The 21,173-nt window shown below is 52.4% G+C and overlaps 1 protein-coding gene across 1 annotated transcript in view; it reads right to left on the bottom strand.

The window, feature by feature from the left end:
* The window catches only part of LOC140387432 (aggrecan core protein-like), a 143,414-nt gene that overhangs the window by 19,130 nt on the left and 103,111 nt on the right, over positions 1-21,173 (bottom strand). Inside the window, 1 exon segment of the mRNA XM_072470532.1 lies at positions 452-565. Coding sequence (XP_072326633.1) covers positions 452-565 — 114 coding nt within the window.

The raw sequence follows: 21,173 nt of genomic DNA, 5'->3' as shown, positions 1-21,173 counted from the left end.
ACCTTAAATGTCGGGTGACTCACTGAAGAGTTGAGCAATCCTTGCTTTGCCCATATGTCTCAAAGTGAGGAGTCCCGCATTTTGCAAATTTGTACCTTGGGTGATAATTTTTAGACTGAAGCTTCCCAGTTGGTTAGAATAAAGTTTCATTGCGAAATTACTCAATTATTGGGCTATCTTTTTTTGTCAGGGCTGCATCTTGACAGTATGGAGTGGATTAGGCCACACATTAAATAATGCTACCTGATCCTCCGAGAGCAGTAAATATTACCACAGTTGTGCACAAACTATCAGAAAAAGAAAATCACCACTGAATCCCTAAGAATAAAGGAGAAGGTTAGTGAGGATAAAAAATACAATGAAAGTCAAACCCAGAACAAGTTGCCCACCCCAGAATTGAGCCAGTCTTGGTAAGCTGTTAGTAAAATTAGCTGAAGCCACTTTCTCGTACCAACTTCACAGAGGTCCCCTCCATAGCTGGGTAGGCACAAGCATTTGAAAGAGTCGATGCCATCGATACATGTAGCTCCATTCAGACAAGGGCTCGAGTGGCACTCGTCAATGTCTGCAAGAAATCAAGTTCTGCCATTAGGATTTCAAGCAGGGAACTGTCCGACAGGGTGGGGAGGGGAAGAAAGAGGGTTCCACTCTGCACTTCTCCTGGAGGCGTCCATTTGCTGAGGTGTTTGGTTGATAGCTGCGATTAACCTTTGAGAAATATGCCGAGCAATTGGAAGCAAAGAACTGCCAGTTGCTTGAGGCAACCTTTGACCTTGGAACAGGGCGGCCATCGCTTTCATGTCTAATTAATTTCCTCTGTGGACCTTCCTTTGCTCTGGCTAAAGCTTCCTCAAAATTGTTCTCATCTCCCCCTCTCGCTCCCAGCCATGCCTACACACTTTCACTGTGTCTGGTTTTTCTTGGCAAGCGGGTGTGCGGACCCGCCCGTGACTGCTGTTGCCAAGTGATCAGAGATGGAAAGTCTTGCCTACAAACCCAACTGAGAACAAACGGGGCTCCTGTCCTTCTCCCCGATATTTCCTGCCTTGAATTAATTTTAACTGGCAAGCTATTCAGCTGACCTCTGCTTAGATTTCTTTCTGCTCACATGTCAGCTTGGTCTGAGATCAATCTATCCAAACTAGTTTGCAATCGGATTTTACTGGAATAGCTTTGATCTTTGATAGCAGGATCTTTGCACTTTTAACCCGGGTGGAAAACTCAGTAAAACATGGAAATGACTGGATCTGGTCTGAACTGGGCTTCTATTTTAAGGCACACGGGGGCCAGTAATTTCCCGAGTTTTACTGGTTCTTCCTTCCGGGAAACTGGTCAGATTTCTTTTTCAAAACACGCTTCAGCATTTTGAGCTAATCAAGGTAAAAGATATGATGGGGAATGGAACTTGTGTGTGTGGGACCCGTTGGTCGCTCTCTGGCAGAAGGGCCAGCACTGGCACAATGGACCAAATGATCTCTCCCCATTGCTGCATGAACCTCAGTTTGGGGTAAACAGTGTTTGTATCAAGTACTAATTTATCAGCTATAACTTTGATAGATGTAGGGTCGGATTTTCCAGCACTTCCCACCGGTGGGATCTTCCAGACCCGCCGAAGGCTACAGACCCCGGTGCATGGCCGGCAAGCAATACAAATAGATATTGATTGCGGCTGGACTGGTAGGTCCCACTGGCGGCCATTGGCGAGTTGCCTCTGGCGCTGGTAAATACCTCGTGGGGAAGAAGGGTGGGGTAAAGGGAGGGAAATCCCACCCTCCCATCCGGCGAGTAAATCCTCCTCAATGGTGCTTCAAAATGTGCCTCATCACCAGTTTCATAGAATTTACAGTGCAGAAGGAGGCCATTCGGCCCATCGAGTCTACATCAGCTCTTGGAAAGAGCACCCTATCCAATGTCAACACCTCCACCCTATCCCCATAACCCAGCAACCCCACCCAACACTAAGGGCAATTTATTATGGCCAATCCACCTAACCTGCACATCTTTGGACTGTGGGAGGAAACCGGAGCACCCAGAGGAAACCCACACACACACGGGGAGGATGTGCAGACTCCGCACAGACAGTGACCCAAGCCAGAATCGAACTTGCAACCCTGGAGCTGTGAAGCAATTATGCTACCCACAATGCTACCGTGCTGCCCCGTTGTAGAGGACCATCCCCCACAGTACCCGTATGAGATCATCCATTTCCCACCTGAGCCAACAGTGGTCTCCCTGGATGGGATTGGTAATAGTCAGTTTGTACTAGGGGCCATTGCAGAAGAGAATCTTTCTCTCTCTCAATCTGACATGGATCCAGAAATTCTGCTGAATCTGGAATAATGCGAGGCTAAAGAGGGAGTCTTAGCTCCAGGACAACAGACTCATAAAAGCCTTTTAAATTCCTTCTGCCTCTCTAAAAGATTTTGAATATTTTTTATATAAACAGTGAATTGAATAAGCTGTTGGAAACCAGTTACTGATTAACAGCACACGATCAGACTATGCTCAATTTCTGGCCATTATTGCAGGTCCACCATTGACTTAAGGGGCAAAAACCTATCCTGATCAATTTTGGTGGTGATGATGCAAATTTCACTAACTATGCTGACCAGGTGAAATTTCCATGAACAATTCAAGCAATTATCATTTCTCATGGTTTTAATTTGTGTGCTAATTCAATGCTTTAGGTCTAAACTGGTGGCTTCTTCACATCATTCAACAGTTTAATGGAAAATGCTTTTACAATGAAGTATTTTTGAATGGTCTGATCTTTAGAACAAGGCTCGATGAGCCTCTTCAGACAACTCTGAAATAACATGCTGGCAATAACTGCCCAAATTCATTGAGAAAAAGCTATCAGCTGGCACATCCAGAATTGACCCCTTCCCCCAAATCAGCCTGGCAGGAGTGAAGGCAAAATACTTTTCGTAGGAGGGAAAAATGTTGAAAGTAATTTGGATTAGTCATCTGACTATGATTATCTTCCTCATTGCAACATCTCACCTGAGAACGAAATAACTTCTAGCTCTTGCCTGGCCTAAATCCTTTGAAGCTATATACCCAGCATGCATCTCTTCAGCAGGGCCATTAGACATGGTCCAAGATGGAGGCTGATAGTAAAAGTGTACGAGTGTTCCCCTTTCATTAGTACGTACAAAGAGCAGACTGTTACAGTTTTGCAAGAGAGTTTAGAAAAAGAGGAGAATTGGGACAAGAGCATATTTGGCAATCAAAATGGCAATTACTGTACCCGGGGTTTAAGGCTGATGGCACTGGGGGTGAAATATGCAGCAGCTGATTTTAGCCTGTAGCATAGCAACATTTATTTGATACCAATTCACATCAACAACATACTATAGGTCAGCTTTCAAGATTGGACACAAAGGTTTTGAAAAGATGCATTGAGCCCAAGGCAGCCGGGTTAGGCGATGTGGTATACAGTGAATGGTAGAACCCTCAAGAGTATTGAAAGTCAAAGAGATCTAGGAGTACAGGTCCACAGATCACTGAAAGGGGCTACACAGGTGGAGAAGGTAGTCAAGAAGGCATACGGCATGCTTGCCTTCATTGGCCGGGGCATTGAGTATAAGAATTGGCAAGTCATGTTGCAGCTGTATAGAACCTTAGTTAGGCCACACTTGGAGTATAGTGTTCAATTCTGGTCGCCACACTACCAGAAGGATGTGGAGGCTTTAGAGAGGGTGCAGAAGAGATTTACCAGAATGTTGCCTGGTATGGAGGGCATAAGCTATGAGGAGCGATTGAATAAACTCGGTTTGTTCTCACTGGAACGAAGGAGGTTGAGGGGCGACCTGATAGAGGTATACAAAATTATGAGGGGCATAGACAGAGTGGATAGTCAGAGGCTTTTCCCCAGGGTAGAGGGGTCAATTACTAGGGGGCATAGGTTTAAGGTGAGAGGGGCAAAGTTTAGAGTAGATGTACGAGGCAAGTTTTTTACGCAGAGGGTCGTGGGTGCCTGGAACTCACTACCGGAGGAGGTAGTGGAGGCAGGGACGATAGGGACATTTAAGGGGCATCTTGACAAATATATGAATAGGATGGGAATAGAAGGATACGGACCCAGGAAGTGTAGAAGATTGTAGTTTAGTCGGGCAGTATGGTCGGCACGGGCTTGGAGGGCCGAAGGGCCTGTTCCTGTGCTGTACATTTCTTTGTTCTTTGTTGTTCTTTGGTAAAACAGCGATTTTCAAATAGGTCACAACAATATGTTCTTCTTCATTAATAGCACTCGGCGAGAGTCAAGCTGCTCTACTTGCAATACACTTTTGGCTGTGTTACAGTGGAGTTCTACTCACCATGTTACATTATGGTGAAGGCAGCATTGAACCCGAAGCCTAAAGGTATTGTGTAACAATCGCAGTCTGAGACTGCATTCTCATCTTTGTCAAAACGTTTGTTTCTCATCCTGTAAACCAACGGGAGGTGCAAAAATGTAGACATTTTCGTACCGAAAAGCTAAGAAACAAATAGCAAAGTGAGCGACCCTGGTTTTATTTGAAAAAAGCCTGAACGGGGTTATAGCTCCAATCTTCAACCAGACTCATTTGATTGTCCTCTTCTAAGCTGGCACGCATCAAAAGGTCCTCACCTTCACGAAACAATGGGGTTGGCAAAAGAAAGAAAGAGTCGCATTCATATAGTACCTTTCCCGACTGCAGGATGTCCCAAAGCCTTTGATAGCCAGTAAGTACTTTTGAAATATTGCTGAACAAAGAGACGTGCTAATAAATATTTAATACATATTTAACAAATATTTAATGCATCTACTAATCAGAGTCCACTTGGCAACCAATCAGCAATCTATTTTCATGCAGTATAAATTGTTGTTCCCTTTACTGTTGGTATTCTGGTGAACTGTACTGATGAGTGCAAGATGTAAAACTTCAACTGGTTGTCTCTTTTTTCTGCAACACTCAAGTTCTCTACTATCAAAGGACTATTTACATTTGAAATGCAGACGCTGCTGTAATGTAGGAAACACGGCAACCAATTTGCGCACAAATGACATTATTGCATTGCCTCATCGAAATGGAAAATGAAGGTTGGCTTTTTTGTGTGTGCATGTCCTCGCGAAATTATAGAATCATTGAAATGTTGCAGGCTAGAGGGAGGCAATTCAGCGCATCCCGCCAAACGCACCATCACCATAACAGCTGACGGATCAATCCTGTTGCTGATTTGCATCCTTCAGGTAACCCGAAGACATTCCAAAGTTACTTAAATTCCTGGTATCCATGTCATGGTAGAGCTCAGCTGATAGAAGGTCTTCGATGCAAATTGTTTGATCAATGCTTTGATCTACTGACAGGTGAGTTGGCATATCAATTTGCAGCATTCTTTTTGCTGAGCTTTGGACGGATCACTGCAGAATAATTCAACTGGAACGGCAGCACAATGCAAGGGCTACCAGTGAGCATCGGTACCACAAAAGCTTGAATAGTTACGTCTATTTAAAACAATATTGCTGAAATAGGATAAAGTGGCTGGAATTGTCCATCTGTTGGACTCACTATTCCCGCTGGCAGCGTCACCCCGCTTGCCGCTGCATCTTTAGTGGCAGTGGCAAGAATGACAAGGTCCTGTTGGATCAGCACCTGGCATACTTGTAACTTACTTGCAAAACTCAACTGGGAATTGAACCCTTGGTACGTCAAATCACGTCTTTGGTGCTTTGTTATCCGAGATATCCAGTTCCCAACGGTCCACATTCGGCTGCAGGATGGCGCAGGAATGTTGAAATGGACCTTCCAATTTTTCACGGGAATAAAATTACTTATCCTATGCTTGTTAGGTGAATTGGACATTCTGAATTCTCCCTCAGTGTACCTGAACAGGCGCCGGAGTGTGGCGACTAGGGGCTTTTCACTTCATTGAAGTGTTAATGTAAGCCTACTTGTGACAATAAAAATTATTATAATAATGTATATAGTTACTGGTCGTTAATGAACAATGTTACAAACTGCACACAACGACCTAAAACTAAGTAATAATCTTTATTAGTGTCACAATTAGGCTTACATTAGCCCTGCAATGAAGTTACTGTGAAAAGCCCCTAGTCGCCACATTCTGGCGCCTGTTCGGGTACACAGAGGGAGAATTCAGAATGTCCAATTCACCTAACAGACACATCTTTTGGGACTTGTGGGAGGAAACCAGAGCACCCGGGGGAAACCCACGCAGACACGGGGAGAACGTGCAGACTCCGCACAGACAGTGACCCAAGCAGGAATCGAACCCAGTCCCTGGCGCTATGAAGCAACAGTCCTAACCACTGTGCTACTGTGCTGCCCATAAATCCATTGGAATAAACCGTGCCTCAATTGTGCAGGTCCTGATGGCTCATGGCTGCTCTAGTGCGACAGAATGCTTCTGCCATAGAAATAGGTCAATCTGCTCACGCATGGGATTGGCTACAATGGATTCTGGGCACACTGTCCTCATTATTTGACTGCAGGGACTCGCTGAAACTTCATCAATGTGTACAGAAGTGACACTGTAAACCAAATGACCACAAATGCTGTACTGTGACTGGTAAAGAAGAAACAGCATTTGCAATGTTATTTCTCTGCTGACAGACAGAGTACCTGTTCTCTCACCCTCACCACAGGACAGTTGATTTGTATTCACCTATTGGTCTCTCTGGGATCATCATCTGTGGCAATGGGGGGGGCAGGTGAAGGGGGAGAAGAAAGAGCAGCACCCAAAGTTCGCACCGATGCTGCGGAGTTGACCTTGTAATGAGAATGGGGCCTTCCCATAGCTTTAGAATCCTGTGGCAGTAATACCTCCTGAAGCTGGGTTGATGATGTGAATAGGACACGTATTGCATTGAACTGCACAATTAACTCATTCTTCATTTACACTTAAAGCCACGGGAAGAGTGCAACAGTAAAACGTGGCAAACATTTATTGATGAAAACATTGTCCCTTTAAATTCATCCAGAAAGAAACGAATTGAGCCAAATGTGACGTATTCTGAGACACACCAGTCAAAATGGTCCCCTCTTTGAACAGCGATCAACAGGAATGCACAAACACAAAAAGAATGATTGGCATATTTACTATATTTTCATTTTTAATTTGCCAACAATTATATTACTTCCTCCTGCCCTGCTCCCCCATTCTATATGTGTAACACAGGGAAAAGTTCAGAACTGAACCAAGGGTTTAGAAATTGGGGTCAGTGTCTCCCCTGAGACCAGTGTGTTGCAGCACACAAAGCAAACATAGTGCCTCAAGAATTCTCTACTCTAATTATGTTTTCAGCGTTTATTTATTTGTTGCTGCTTCTGTTCCCACACCAGCGGCGCACAAAGCAGACTTTCGCCTGACCCCAGAGCGAGGTGTTCCCTGGAACCGGTCGCTGGTCCGTCACCAGAGTCTTACAGCTTGAGGGCCGTCACTCCACAGACCGGGAGCCTCTCCCACACTTACCGGCAGCCATTGGCCTGTTGGAAGGATTTTGCAGGTTGATATTCAACCTGTCTGGCCGGGTTATGATCGCACCATCCTTGGTCACGAGTCCTGAGGAGCTTCAGGCTAGGAGACAGGGACGATGTCCACGGCGCCATCTTTATTCATTTATTGGCCCACAAGTCCTGTTGCTATCAACGTTTGGAAAGAAAAGCATGTCCCGCAGTGAAGTGGAAGCTCAGTCTCATTTTACTTAAAGAAAGGACGGGTGTGTCAGTATTTGCAGTGTTTTGATAGGTGCAGAGGGTACCCAGGTTATGGTGGAAATTCTATGGGGTCCCTAGGAGTGTCCTGGTATTTGAAATCCACAGTTCCCCCTGGAATATGTCAATACCCAGGAATAGGTCAATACTTTCAAGGCGTGGGGGGGGGGGGGGGGGGGGGGGGGGGGATGAGGAGCGGGGGGGGGGGGGAGGAGGGAGGGCGGAGGGCGGAGGGGGGAGGGCGGGGAGGGAGGGGGGAGGGCGGGGAGGGGGGGGGGGAGGGCGGGAGGGAGGGGGAGGGGGAGGGGGGAGCGGGGAGGGCGGGGAGGGAGGGGGAGGGCGGGGAGGGAGGGGGGAGGGAGGGGGAGGGCGGGGAGGGAGGGGGAGGGCGGGGAGGGAGGGGGAGGGCGGGGAGGGAGGGGGGAGGGTGGGGAGGGAGGGGGGAGGGAGGGAGGGGGGAGGGCGGGGGGGGGAGGGCGGGGAGGGAGGGGGGAGGGCGGGGAGGGGGGAGGGGAGGGGGAGGGGGGAGGACCGGGGAGGGGGGAGGGGGGAGGAGCGGGGGAGGAGGGGGAGGAGCGGGGGGGAGGAGCGGGGTGGAGGAGCGGGGGGGAGGAGCGGGGGGGGGGAGGAGTGGGGGGGAGGAGCGGGGGGGGGAGGAGTGGGGGGGAGGAGCGGGGGGGGGAGGAGGGGGGGAGGAGCGGGGGGGAGGGGGGAGGAGGGGGGAGGAGCGGGGGGGAGGGGGAGGAGCGGGTGGGGAGGGGGAGGAGCGGGGGGGAGGGGGAGGAGCGGGGGAGGAGTGGGAGGAGCGGGGGGGGAGGAGCGGGCGGGGGGAGGAGCGGGCGGGGGAGGAGCGGGGGGGAGGAGCGGGGGGAGGAGCGGGGGGGGAGCGGGGGGAGGAGCGGGGGGAGGGCGAGGGGGAGGAGCGGGGGGTAGGGGGAGGAGCGGGGAGGGGGAGGAGCGGGGAGGGGGAGGAGCGGGGGGAGGGGGAGGGCGGGGAGGGGGAGGGGGAGGGGGGAGGGCGGGGGGAGGGGAGGAGCGGGGAGGAGGGGGAGGAGCTGGGAGGGGGGAGGGGGGGGAGGAGCGGGGGGGAGGAGCGGGGGGGGAGGAGCGGGGGGGGGAGGAGCGGGAGGGGGCAGGAGCGGGGAGGGGGGAGGGGGGAGAGGAGCGGGGGGAGGAGCGGGGGGAGGAGCGGGGGAGGGGGAGGAGCGGGGGAGGGGGAGGAGCGGGGAGGGGGAGGAGCGGGGGGAGGAGCCGGGGGAGGGGGGGAGGAGCCGGGGGAGGGGGGGAGGAGCGGGGGGGAGGGGGAGGAGCGGGGGGGAGGGGGAGGAGCGGGGGGGAGGAGCGGGGGGAGGGGGGGAGGAGCCGGGGGGAGGGGGAGGAGCGGGGGGAGGGGGAGGAGCGGGGGGGAGGGGGGGAGGAGCGGGGGGAGGGGGGAGGAGCGGGGGGGAGGGGGGGAGGAGCGGGGGGGGGAGGAGCGGGGGGGGGAGGAGCGGGGGGAGGGGGAGGAGCGGGGGGAGGGGGAGGAGCGGGGGGAGGAGGGGGGAGCGGGGGGTGAGGGGGAGGAGCGGGGGGGGAGGGGGAGGAGCGGGGGGGAGGAGCGGGGGGGAGGAGCGGGGGAGGGGAGCGGGAGGGGGAGGAGCGGGGGGGGAGGGGGAGGAGCGGGGAGGAGCGGGGGGGGGAGGGGGAGGAGCGGGGGGGTGAGGGGGAGGAGCGGGGGGAGGGGGAGGAGCGGGGGGGGAGGGGGAGGAGCGGGAGGAGCGGGGGGGGAGGGGGAGGAGCGGGGGGAGGAGGAGCGGGGGGGGAGGAGCGGGGGGGAGGAGCGGGGGGGGAGGGGGGAGGAGGGGGAGGAGGGGGAGGAGGGGGAGGGGCGGGGGGAGGAGCGGGAGGGGGAGAGGGGGAGGAGCGGGGGGAGGAGGGGGGGAGGAGCGGGGGGGGAAGAGGGGGAGGAGCGGGGGGGAGGAGGAGGAGGAGGAGGGGGAGGAGCGGGGGGAGGAGGGGGGAGGAGCGGGGGGAGGAGGGGGAGGAGTGGGGGGGGGGAGGAGTGGGGGGGGAAGCGGGGGAGGGGGAGGGGGAGGAGCGGGGGGAGGGAGGAGGGGGAGGGCGGGGAGGGGGTGGGGAGGGAGGGGGAGGAGCGGGGGGAGGGGGAGGGGGAGCGGGGGGGGGGCATTCCCTCTGGAAGACACTGCATGGAATCTCAAATAGCTACCAAATGTTGGCAAACATCACAACAAACAAGAGTTCCTTTCTATTGAACGATCGTTGATTGTACTGCACCACCATCTTGTGGTCAAGAGAGGAACGGACAGTAACTTTTCACAGTAGTTGAGGTTGGAACGAATGTCACTCCATTTGCAAGATAAATAGCAGACGGGGGCCATTCCGCCCCTCACAGATCCAGGAAAACACACAAATCAAACTGTTCTTTAAATATGATCACTCGGTTCTTGTCCCATTACTTTTCCCACCGTTTGTGTAAGGACTAATGTCAGTTTCCTTGTTTGAAGCGGTTTATCCCTGTCGTACTGTCACAGTTTGAGATCATGGGCTGGATTCTCCGTTACTGAGACTAAGTGCTGACGCCGGCGTGGAAACAATGGTGGTTTACGACAGGAAAAATGGCGCAACAGCTGCACCGATTCATGATTCTCTGAATGGCCTAGCACCATCGCCACGTGGAACGCAACCGGTTCCACGCAAAATGGCGTCGGAGTCGCGGGCCTGTGATTGGCGCACATGAGGTTCACATGCCGCAGCTGCACTTAAACGATCCATCCCCCCCACACATAAGATGGCTGGAAGGAGAGCAGAGTCAGCCCTGTTTAAGAAGGGAGGGAGGCAGAAGACTGAAAATTATAGACGGTTAACCTGACTTCGGTCATTGGTAAGATTTTAGAGTCTTATTAAAGACTAGATCGCGGAGTACTTGGAAGCGCATGGTAAAATAGGACTGAGTCAGCACGGCTTCGTCAAGTGGAGTCATGTCTGACAAATCTGTTAGAGTTCTTTGAGGAAGTAACAAGGAAGTTAGACAAAGGAGAACTTGTGGACGTGATTTATTTAGATTTCCAGAAGGCATTTGGCAAGGTGCCGCATAGGAGACTGTTAAATAAGTTACGAGCCCATGGTGTTAAGTAAGATCCTGGCATGGATAGAGGATTGGCAGAGAGTGGGGATAAAGGGGTCTTTTTCAAGATGGCAGCCGGTGACTAGTGGTGTACCTCAGGGGTCGGTGCTGGGACCACAACTTTTCACAGTATACATTAATGATCTGGAGGAAGGAACTGAAGGCATTGTTGATAAATTTGCAGATGATAGAAAGATCTGTAGAGGGAGCAGGTAATATTGAGGAAGCAGGCGGGCTGCAGAAGGATTTGGACAGGCCAGAAGAGTGGGCAAAGAAGTGGCAGGTGGAATACAATGTGGAAAAGTGTGAGGTTATGCACTTTGGAAGGAGGAATGGAGGCATACATTATTTTCTAAATGGCAAAATGCTCAGGAAATCAGAAGCACAAAGGGACTTGGGAGTCCTTGTTCATGATTCTCTTAAGGTTAACGTGTAGGTTCAGTTGGCAGTTAGGAAGGCAAATGCAATGTTAGCATTCATGTCCAGAGGGCTAGAACACAAAACCAGATATGTACTTTGATGCACGATCAATAACTACTAAATGAGGCCTCCTTACAGTGTTTAGTGATTATTTACAGGTATGGCAGACATGTACATTGTGTTTCATTTACAGATCAGTTAAAATGTTGCAATCAGTCGGCAAGGTGCCCTGGTCGTCCTCTGTGAGCGTCTGAGCCTCGGTGGTGACTCCGGTGGAGGCTCGGACATCTGCAACTCCAGGAGCATGGCTTTGGCCTCCATGGCAGCTTCGTCACCCCTCGGCGGCGCTGGTGGGAAGAACGGCTGACCCGGGAAGGGGGCGCCTGTAGGGGGTGTCGGTGGGTGGGGGGGCCTAGGCAGGGGCGGCGGGAGGACTGATCCTCCTGTAAGGTGCTGCGGTGGAGGGGGGCGGGACTGGTGGCTGGGATGTACGTGGGGTTCCGGCGGGCGCCAGGTCCCGTAAGGAGACCGTATCTTGTAGGCCGTCAGGGAACGCCACGTAGGGGTATTGGGGGTTAGCGTGTAGCAGTTGGACTCTCTCGACCAACGGGTCCGACTTGAGCGCCGGCACGTGTTTTCGGAGCAGGATGGGCCCGGGTGTTGCGACCCAGGTCCTGGGCACTGTACCGTCTGCTCCTGATGGCGACGGGTTTACAATCCGGGGTGAGGTTCGCAAACAGGGAAGGCGGGTCGACCTTAAGGGTTGCGAGGCCGCAGACAGTAAGGGGGGGGGGGGGGTTATAGGGCCTCCGAATTTGAAGGTCAGACTTTGCAGGTTACACTGAAAATCTAAACCCAGGAGTGTAGCCGCGCAGAGGTGGGGAAGGACATAGAGGCGGAAATTTTTGAATTCTCTTCCCTGGACTGTGAGGTTTGCTAGACAGAAGCCCTTTATCTCCACCGAGTGGGAACTGGAGGCCAGAGAGATTCTTTGATTAACAGGGTGGATAAGGAGGGAACAGCGCCTTACTGCATCGGGGTGTATGAAGCTCTCCTTGCTCCCAGAATCGATCAGGCAGGACGTCTCGTGGCCCTTGATGAAGACAGTCGTCGTTGCTGTTGAGAGTGTTCGAGGTCGAGTTTGGTCCAGAGTCACCGAGGCCAGACGCAGTAGTTGTGGATTTTGTTCAGGCAGTGTGTGGTCGGCCGAGATGGGGTCCTGGCGCCCCATCCAAGATGGCATCTCCCATTGGTCGCTCATGGTGGCCGGGGGTGCACAAAATGGCGGCGCCCATCCTTCCAGCGTGTTGTCCGAGGGACAAGATGGCGGCGCCCGGGGTCCACACGTGGCCCTTGGATATGGGTGTGGCGGCGACCGCTGGCTGCACGGGGCCCGTGATTCGCTGTGGCGTACTGGAGTCGCCGCTGGAGACCACGGCCACCGCACGTGCCTGGCAGACCCCCACGAAATGGCCCTTTTTGCCGCATCACTTGCAGATGGATGTGCAGGCCGGGCAGCGCTGGCGGGGGGTGCTTTTCCTGCCCACAAAAGAAACAGCGAGGCCCATCGGGGTTGGCAGGCCGCCTTACTGCGCAGGCCTGCAGGGAAACGGGGAAGGTTTCTGGGTCGGCCGCTGCGGGATTCCACGCTGCCCAGGGGGCCGCTGTGCGGTCGGGCACGTAGGCTCGTGCATTCCTGGAGGCCATGTCCATGGACCCTGCAAGGGCCCGTGCCTCCCTAAGTCCCAGGGTGTCTTTTTCGAAAAGACGCTGGCGGATTAGTGAAGAACTCATACCTGCTACAAAGGCGTCCTGGACTAGGAGTTCCGTGTGCTTGCTCGCCGAAACTTGCGGGCAGCCACAGCTTGTGCCCAGCACCAGTAGCGCGCGGTAGAATTCCTCCAGCGATTCCCCGGGGGTTTGTCGTCTTGTTGCAAGCAGGTGACGAGCGTAGACCTGGTTTACTGGGCGAATATAGTGTCCCTTTAAAAGTTTGATTGCTGCATCAAAGTCTTCCGCCTCCTCGATGAGGGTGTAGATCTCTGGGCTTACCCTTGAGTGCAGGACGTGCAGTTTCTGCTCCCCCAAGGGACTGCCTTCAGCCGTATCCAGGTAGCCTTTAAAATACGCCAGCCAGTGCTTAAAGATCGCCGCTGAGTTCGCCGTGTGGGGACTGAGTTGCAGACACTCCGGCTTGATTCGGAGGTCCATCCTTTCTACTTAAATCTAGCTTATTAAATTGATGCACGATCAATAACTATTAAAACGAGGTTGAAAAATGAAATGAAAATCGCTTATTGTCACAAGCAGGCTTCAAATGAAGTTACTGTGAAAAGCCCCTAGTCGCCACATTCCGGCGCCTGTTCGGGGAGGCTGGTACGGTCTGAAGGCTTTAATAAGCTACAAGTATTCCCCAGCAGCTCAGGTACAGAATGAGGGCTGCTGGGACGGTACGAGTTCTTATACCCCGCCTATCGGGGCGGAGCTACCATACTCTACAGCCAATGGTAAAACCCCTAGGTTTAACCAATGGTACTTCAGCCTCTCAGGTACCGTAATACCTGATAACACCACATACTTATGAGGCAAGATACGGCTCTGGTCAGATCCCATTTGGAGTATTGTGAGCGGTTCTGCGGACGCAATCGAGACTCCAGGGTGGTATGTTGCCTCCCTGGTGCAAGGGTCAAGGATGTCTCGGAGCGGCTGCAGGACATTCTGGGGGGGGGGGGGGGGTGGTGAACAGCCGGCTGTCGTGGTGCACATAGGCACCAACGATATAGGTAAAAAATGGGACAAGTTCCTCCAAGCCGAATTCAGGGAGTTAGGAGTTAAACTAAAACGTAGGACCTCAAAGGTAGTAATCTCAGGATTGCTACCAGTGCCACGAGCTAGTCAGAGTAGGAATGTGAGGATCGATAGGATGAATGCGTGGCTCGAGAGATGGTGCAAGAGGGAGGGATTCAAATTCCTGGGGCATTGGAACCGGTTCTGGGGGAGGTGGGACCAGTACAAACCGGACGGACTGCACCTGGGCAGGACTGGACCGATGTCCTGGGGGGGGGGGGGGGGGTTTGCTAGAGCTGTTGGGGAGAGTTTAAACTAATGTGGCAGGGGGATGGGAACCGATGCAGGAAGTTGGAAGGTAGTAAAACAGGGACAGAAACAAAAGGCAGTAAGGGGGAAAGTGTAAGGCAGAGAAGCCACAGACAAAAATCAAAAAGGGTGACAGTACAAGGTACAGTGACTGACTGGAGCTCAGTGAATAGGACCAGGAATACTAAAAGGAATAAAACAGGAAGTGAAAACATCAATGGTAAGCGACGCAACAGGTTGTTACATGAAGATAAGGGTTCAACGACAAGGAAAATTGGGAGAAAAGTTAAGAGGAAATATAACTTAGGAGAGTTTACTGATTGAGGTGCTAAGATTCAAAACAGAGGTAAAAAAAGCCAACATAAGTGTACTTTACCTCGTAGTATTCAGAATAAGGTAAATGAGTTGATGCCGCAAATCATCGTGAATGACTATGATTTAGTGGTCATTACTGAAACATGGTTAAAGGATGGTCATGACTGGGAGCTAAATATCCGAGGGTATCAAACTATTTGGAAGGACAGAGTGGATGGTAAGGGAGGTGGTGTAGCTCTGTTATTTAAGGATGACATCCGGGCAATAGTAAGGGATGACATTGGTGCTATGGAGGATAAGGTTGAATCCATTTGGGTGGAAATCAGGAATAGTAAGGCGAAAAAGTCACTGATAGGAGTAGTCTATAGGCCACCAAATAGTAACAATATGGTGGGGCAGGCAATAAACAAAGAAATAACTGATGCATGTAGAAATGGTACAGCAGTTATCATGGGGGATTTTAATCCACATGTCGATTGGTTTAACCAGGTCGGTCAAGGCAGCCTTGAGGAGGAGTTTATAGAATGTATCCGCGATAGTTTCCTAGAACAGTATGTAATGGAACCTACGAGGGAACAAGCGGTCCTAGATCTGGTCCTGTGTAATGAGACAGGATTGATTCAGGATCTCATAGTTAGGGATCCTCTCGGAAGGAGCGATCACAATATGGTGGAATTTAAAATACAGATGGAGGATGAGAAGGTAAAATCAAGCACTAGTGTTTTGTGCTAAACAAAGGAGATTACAATGGGATGAGAGAAGAACTAGCTAAGGTAGACTGGGAGCAAAGACTTTATGGTGAAACAGTTGAGGAATAGTGGAGAACCTTCCAAGCGATTTTTCACAGTGCTCAGCAAAGGTTTATACCAACAAAAAGGAAGGACGGTAGAAAGAGGGAAAATCGACCGTGGATATCTAAGGAAATAAGGGAGAGTATCAAATTGAAGGAAAAAGCATACAAAGTAGCAAAGATTAGTGGGAGACTAGAGGACTGGGAAATATTTAGGGGGCAACAGAAGGCTACTAAAAAAGCTATAAAGAAGAGTAAGATAGATTATGAGTGTAAACTTGCTCAGAATATAAAAACAGATAGTAAAAGTTTCTACAAATATATAAAACTAAAAAGAGTGGCTAAGGTAAATATTGGTCCTTTAGAGGATGAGAAGGGAGATGAGGAAATGGCTGAGGAACTGAACAGGTTTTTTGGGTCGGTCTTCACAGTGGAAGACACAAATAACATGCCAGTGACTGATGGAAATGAGGCTATGACAGGTGAGGACCTTGAGAGGATTGTTATCACCAAGGAGGTAGTGATGGGCAAGCTGATGGGGCTAAAGGTAGACAAGTCTCCTGGCCCTGATGGAATGCATCCCAGAGTGCTAAAAGAGATGGCTAGGGAAATTGCAACTGCACGCGTGATAATTTACCAAAATTCACTAGACTCTGGGGTGGTCCCGGCGGATTGGAAATTAGCAAACGTGACACCACTGTTTAAAAAAGGAGGTAGGCAGAAAGCGGGTAATTATAGGCCAGTGAGCTTAACTTCGGTAGTAGGGAAGATGCTGGAATCTATCATCAAGGAAGAAATAGCGAGGCATCTGGATGGAAATTGTCCCATTGGGCAGATGCAGCATGGGTTCATAAAGGGCAGGTCGTGCCTAACTAATTTAGTGGAATTTTGTGAGGACATTACCAGTGCGGTAGATAACGGGGAGCCAATGGATGTGGTATATCTGGATTTCCAGAAAGCCTTTGACAAGGTGCCACACAAAAGGTTGCTGCATAAGATAAAGATGCATGGCATTAAGGGGAAAGTAGTAGCATGGAGAGAGGATTGGTTAATTAATAGAAAGCAAAGAGTGGGATAAATTGCTGTTTCTCTGGTTGGCAATCAGTAGCTAGTGGTGTCCCTCAGGGATCAGTGTTGGGCCCACAACTGTTCACAATTTACATAGATGATTTGGAGTTGGGGACCAAGGGCAATGTGTCCAAGTTTGCAGACGACACTAAGACAAGTGGTAAAGCAAAAAGTGCAGAGGATACTGGAAGTCTGCAGAGGGATTTGGATAGGCTAAGTGAATGGGCTAGGGTCTGGCAGATGGAATACAATGTTGACAAATGTGAGGTTATCCATTTTGGTAGGAATAACAGCAAAAGGGATTATTATTTAAATGATAAAATATTAAAACATGCTGCTGTGCAGAGAGACCTGGGTGTGCTTGTGCATGAGTCGCAAAAAGTTGGTTTACAGGTGCAACAGGTGATGAAGAAGGCAAATGGAATTTTGTCCTTCATTGCTAGAGGGGTGGAGTTTAAGACTAGGGACGTTATGCTGCAATTGTATAAGGTGTTAGTGAGGCCACACCTGGAGTATCGTGTTCAGTTTTGGTCTCCTTACTTGAGAAAGGACGTACTGGCATTGGAGGGTGTGCAGAGGAGATTCACTAGGTTAATCCCAGAGTTGAAGGGGTTGGATTACGAGGAGAGGTTGAGTAGACTGGGACTGTACTCGTTGGAATTTAGAAGGATGAGGGGGGATCTTATCGAAACATATAAAATTATGAAGGGAATAGATAGGATAGATACGGGCAGGTTGTTTCCACTGGTGGGTGAAAGCAGAACTAGGGGGCATAGCCTCAAAATAAGGGGAAGTAGATTTAGGACTGAGTTTAGGAGGAACTTCTTCACCCAAAGGGTTGTGAATCTATGGAATTCCTTGCCCAGTGAAGCAGTAGAAGCTCCTTCATTAAATGTTTTTAAGATAAAGATAGATAGTTTTTTGAAGAATAAAGGTATTAAGGGTTATGGTGTTCGGGCCGGAAAGTGGAGCTGAGTCCACAAAAGATCAGCCATGATCTCATTGAATGGTGGAGCAGGCTCGAGGGGCCAGATGGCCTACTCCTGCTCCTAGTTCTTATGTTCTTAAATTTTGGGCCCCGTATCTAAGGAAGGATGTGCTGGCCTTGGAAAGGGTCCAGAGGAGGTTCACAAGAATGACCCTGGAATGAGGAGCTTGTAGTATGAGGAACGGTTGAGGACTCTGGGTCTGTACTCGTTGGAGTTTAGAAGGATGAGGGAGGATCTCATTGAAACTTACAGGATACTGCGAGGCCTGGACAGAGTGGACATGGGGAGGAGGTTTCCACTTGTGGGAAAAACCAGAAGCAGAGGACACAATCTCAGACTAAAGAGACAACCCTTTAAAACAGAGATGAGGAGGAATTTCTTCAGCCAGAGGGTGGTGAATGTGTGGAATTCTTTGCCGCAGAAGGCTGGGGAGGCCAAATCACAGTGTCCTTAAGACAGAGATAGATAGGTGTTTGATCAATAAGCGGCTCAGGGGTTATGGGGAAAAAGCAGGAGAATGGGGATGAGAAAAATATCAGCCGTGAATGAATGGTGGAGCAGACTTGATGGGCCGAGTGGCCTAATTCTGCTCCTATGTCTTATGGCCATGGTTCAGGGACGATAAGCTGGAGACCCTCCTGGACACCGTGAAGGAGAGGTGCTTGATCCTGTACCCCAGTCCGGGAGGAAGGCCGCCAGGCGCCACCGTTCGCCTGGCAGCCGCCCCTACATACCCGTAACCCAACGCACCCCCGGGGGCAGCCGAAACCCCACCCTGCACCACCTGCCAGCCGGAATGGCCAGGAGCCCTGGCCACTGATGAAAGCATCTACCCTTGGGCTGCATGTGTCGAACCGTCTAAGAGTGTCGTTGTGTCTGTTCCCCCCCAACCCCCTCAGGAGAAGACACAACCTCCGGGAGCGGGAGAAAACCGAAAGGGGCCAGCCAGACCTGTGGCCCCTCACCGTGCTCGAGCAGAGGGCACTGGATTTGGTCGGCGACCCGGAGGAAAGGGTGGTTAGCAAGGTGGAGGTCGGTGGCGGGTGAGCAAGTGAGACCCTGCTTAGTTGCGTATCTCCATGACACATGCGTGGACACCCACCTCCCTCACCCCCCTCAGCTGCCTCATGCCCCTCAGCCCCCTCACGCCCACCCTTCCCCCCCCTCAAACACCCCCTCCTTCACGCCGCCCTTCCCCCCCCCCCCTCAAACACCCCCTCCCTCACACCGCCCTTCTCCCCACCCCCCTCAAACACCCCCTCCCTCACGCCGCCCCCCCCCCCGGCCCGTTGTCGAACCATACATGTCGTCTTGTGTCTTACAAGACTTGCCAGAGATGGGGCCGGTCCATCCCTAGATCCCCTCCCCCAGGCAGTGCCAGAGCCTGTGCCCCCGAGACAGCCGAGCACCGACGGGGGGGAGCAGCCGGGACACCAGCCCTCCGCCTGAGACCCAGGAGACCCTGGAGTTCGGATCCGAGGAGGACACTGACTTTCCGTCACAGTTGTCTCCAACCCCTCCACCATCTCCACCATCTCAGAGACTATCACCTTCAGCTCCGTTATCCTGACGGCACTTTACATCCCACCCCATTCGAACGTGAAAATCGCACTGGACGAAATATTCACCACCACAAATAGCCTTGAAACGAAACATCCCGAGGCCTTGTTCATTGTAGCTGGGGACTTCAATCAGGCCAAGCTCAAGAGCGTGCAACCAAGTTACCACCAACATGTCACCTGTTCCACCAGAGGCCCAAACATCCTGGACCACTGCTACACAAATATCAAACATGCCTACCGCTCTATCGACCGTCCACACTTTGGCAAATCTGACCACAAGGCTGTGCTCCTGCTCCCGGCCTATAAGCAAAAACTGAAGCGGGAGAATCCGTCAAAGAAAGTCGTACATCGTTGGTCTGAGGAATCGGACGATCTCCTACGGGACTGCTTAGAGTCAGTGGACTGGTCAGTGTTTAAAACTCTGTGACCAGCCTGAACGAGTACACCACTACAGTAACTGACTTCATTAGTAAGTGTGTAGAAGACTGTGTGCCAAAGAATCAAATCCGCATGTTTCCCAACCAGAAACCCTGGATGAACAGGGATAGCCACTGCTTGCTGAAGTCTAGGTCCGAGGCGTTCAAGTCAGGCGACCCTGACCTATACAAGAAAGCCAGATATGATCTAAAGAGAGCCATCAAAGATACCAAAAGACAGTACCGGACCAAGCTCGAGTCCCAGGCTAGTCACACGGACCCCCGTCAACTATGGCAAGGTCTGCAAGACATAACGGGCTACAATATGAAGGCATGTAAAATCATCGGCTCCAATGCACCCCACCCTGATGAGCTCAACGCATTCTATGCACGCTTTACACGAGGTCAGCGAGAGCGAGCCCTCCAACCCAGAAGCCTTGCATGAACTTGTATCTGAGATCACCATTGCAGACCTTCTCGAAGGTCAACCCTTGGAAAGCCACTGGCCCGGATGGGGTACCCGGACGGGCACTCAGGGCTTGCGCGGGTCTCCCTGACGGAGTGTGGCCTCCGGATAGAGTCATCAGCCACGGCCACAGTGGGTAACCCCTGTCACCCAGGAGCCAACCCTGCAGCCAGTGGGGTGCCCCTCAAACATGTCCGGGCATCCTGGTGGGCGTGGTCCACATGGTACTGTATGTACTGGTCCGCGTGTGCATATAGGGCGTCCGTGACGGCATGGATGCACCTGTGTGTCGAGGCCTGCGAGATCCTGGACAGGTCCCCACTCGTCGACTGGGACAACCTCGTCGCATAAAGGTCCAGGGTGACTGTCACCTTAACAGTCACTGGAAGCGGGTGTCCACCCCCATACCCCCACGGTGCCAGGTGTGCCATCACCTGCCAGATGTGTCTCACAGTCCCTCTGCTCATCCACAGTCTACATCTGCATGCCCGGTCCGGCAGGTCCTCGAACGACATGCCGGTACACAAGGGGCCTCATGCGGTGCCTCCTTCTCCTCGGGCTGTTGGGCGGCCGTCCCTCCAGCCTGTGCGCCTGCCACCTGCCCCTCTGCAGCCCGCTCCTCTGCTGCAGCTTCTCCCTCCTCTCTGAACCGACCCCGCTCACAAGTCTGCAGTGTATCACGCAGGCCATCACCACAGCGACCAGCATCGCGGATTGGTGTCTGAAAGCCATTTTCTGCAGGGGGTGAAAGGTCAACATGTTAGTATGGCGCATACTCCAGTGTCCATCCAGGTACCATGGGCTATATGGTGGCCCTGGTTGGCACTGCGACCCCCGCCCACACATGTCTCTCTCCCCCACACCCCTGCCCCGTCGGTATACGGCCCCGATGGTGCCCCCGGTCCTGGCGCCCGTCCCTGCTGCGAGGGGCACAGTTGGCTGGCACTGTCCTCACTGGCGGCTGCCTTGGATGTGGCCCTGCGTGGTCTCCCGGTGGGTGGCTGCCGGTTGGGCGGGGTGCTCGGGGCAGGGGGGGGGGGGGGGGGGGGGGGGGGGCGGTGTGGCGGTGGAGGGGGGGGAAATGCGCACCCATACGGCCAGTGTCACTGTGTAGAACCAGGGGCCGGGGTGGGTGGTCAGTGGGTTTTCAGCAAGATCGCAGTCGCTGCGTGGGCACCGCCCCAGTCCCATGGGGGGGGGCACCCCGGCTGCTCGATCCACCCTCCC

Source organism: Scyliorhinus torazame, chromosome 12, assembly GCF_047496885.1.
Source record: "Scyliorhinus torazame isolate Kashiwa2021f chromosome 12, sScyTor2.1, whole genome shotgun sequence".
Taxonomy (NCBI): Eukaryota; Metazoa; Chordata; class Chondrichthyes; order Carcharhiniformes; family Scyliorhinidae; genus Scyliorhinus; species Scyliorhinus torazame.
Note: the sequence above shows the minus strand (reverse complement) of the source record. Positions and strands in the feature narration are given on the sequence as shown.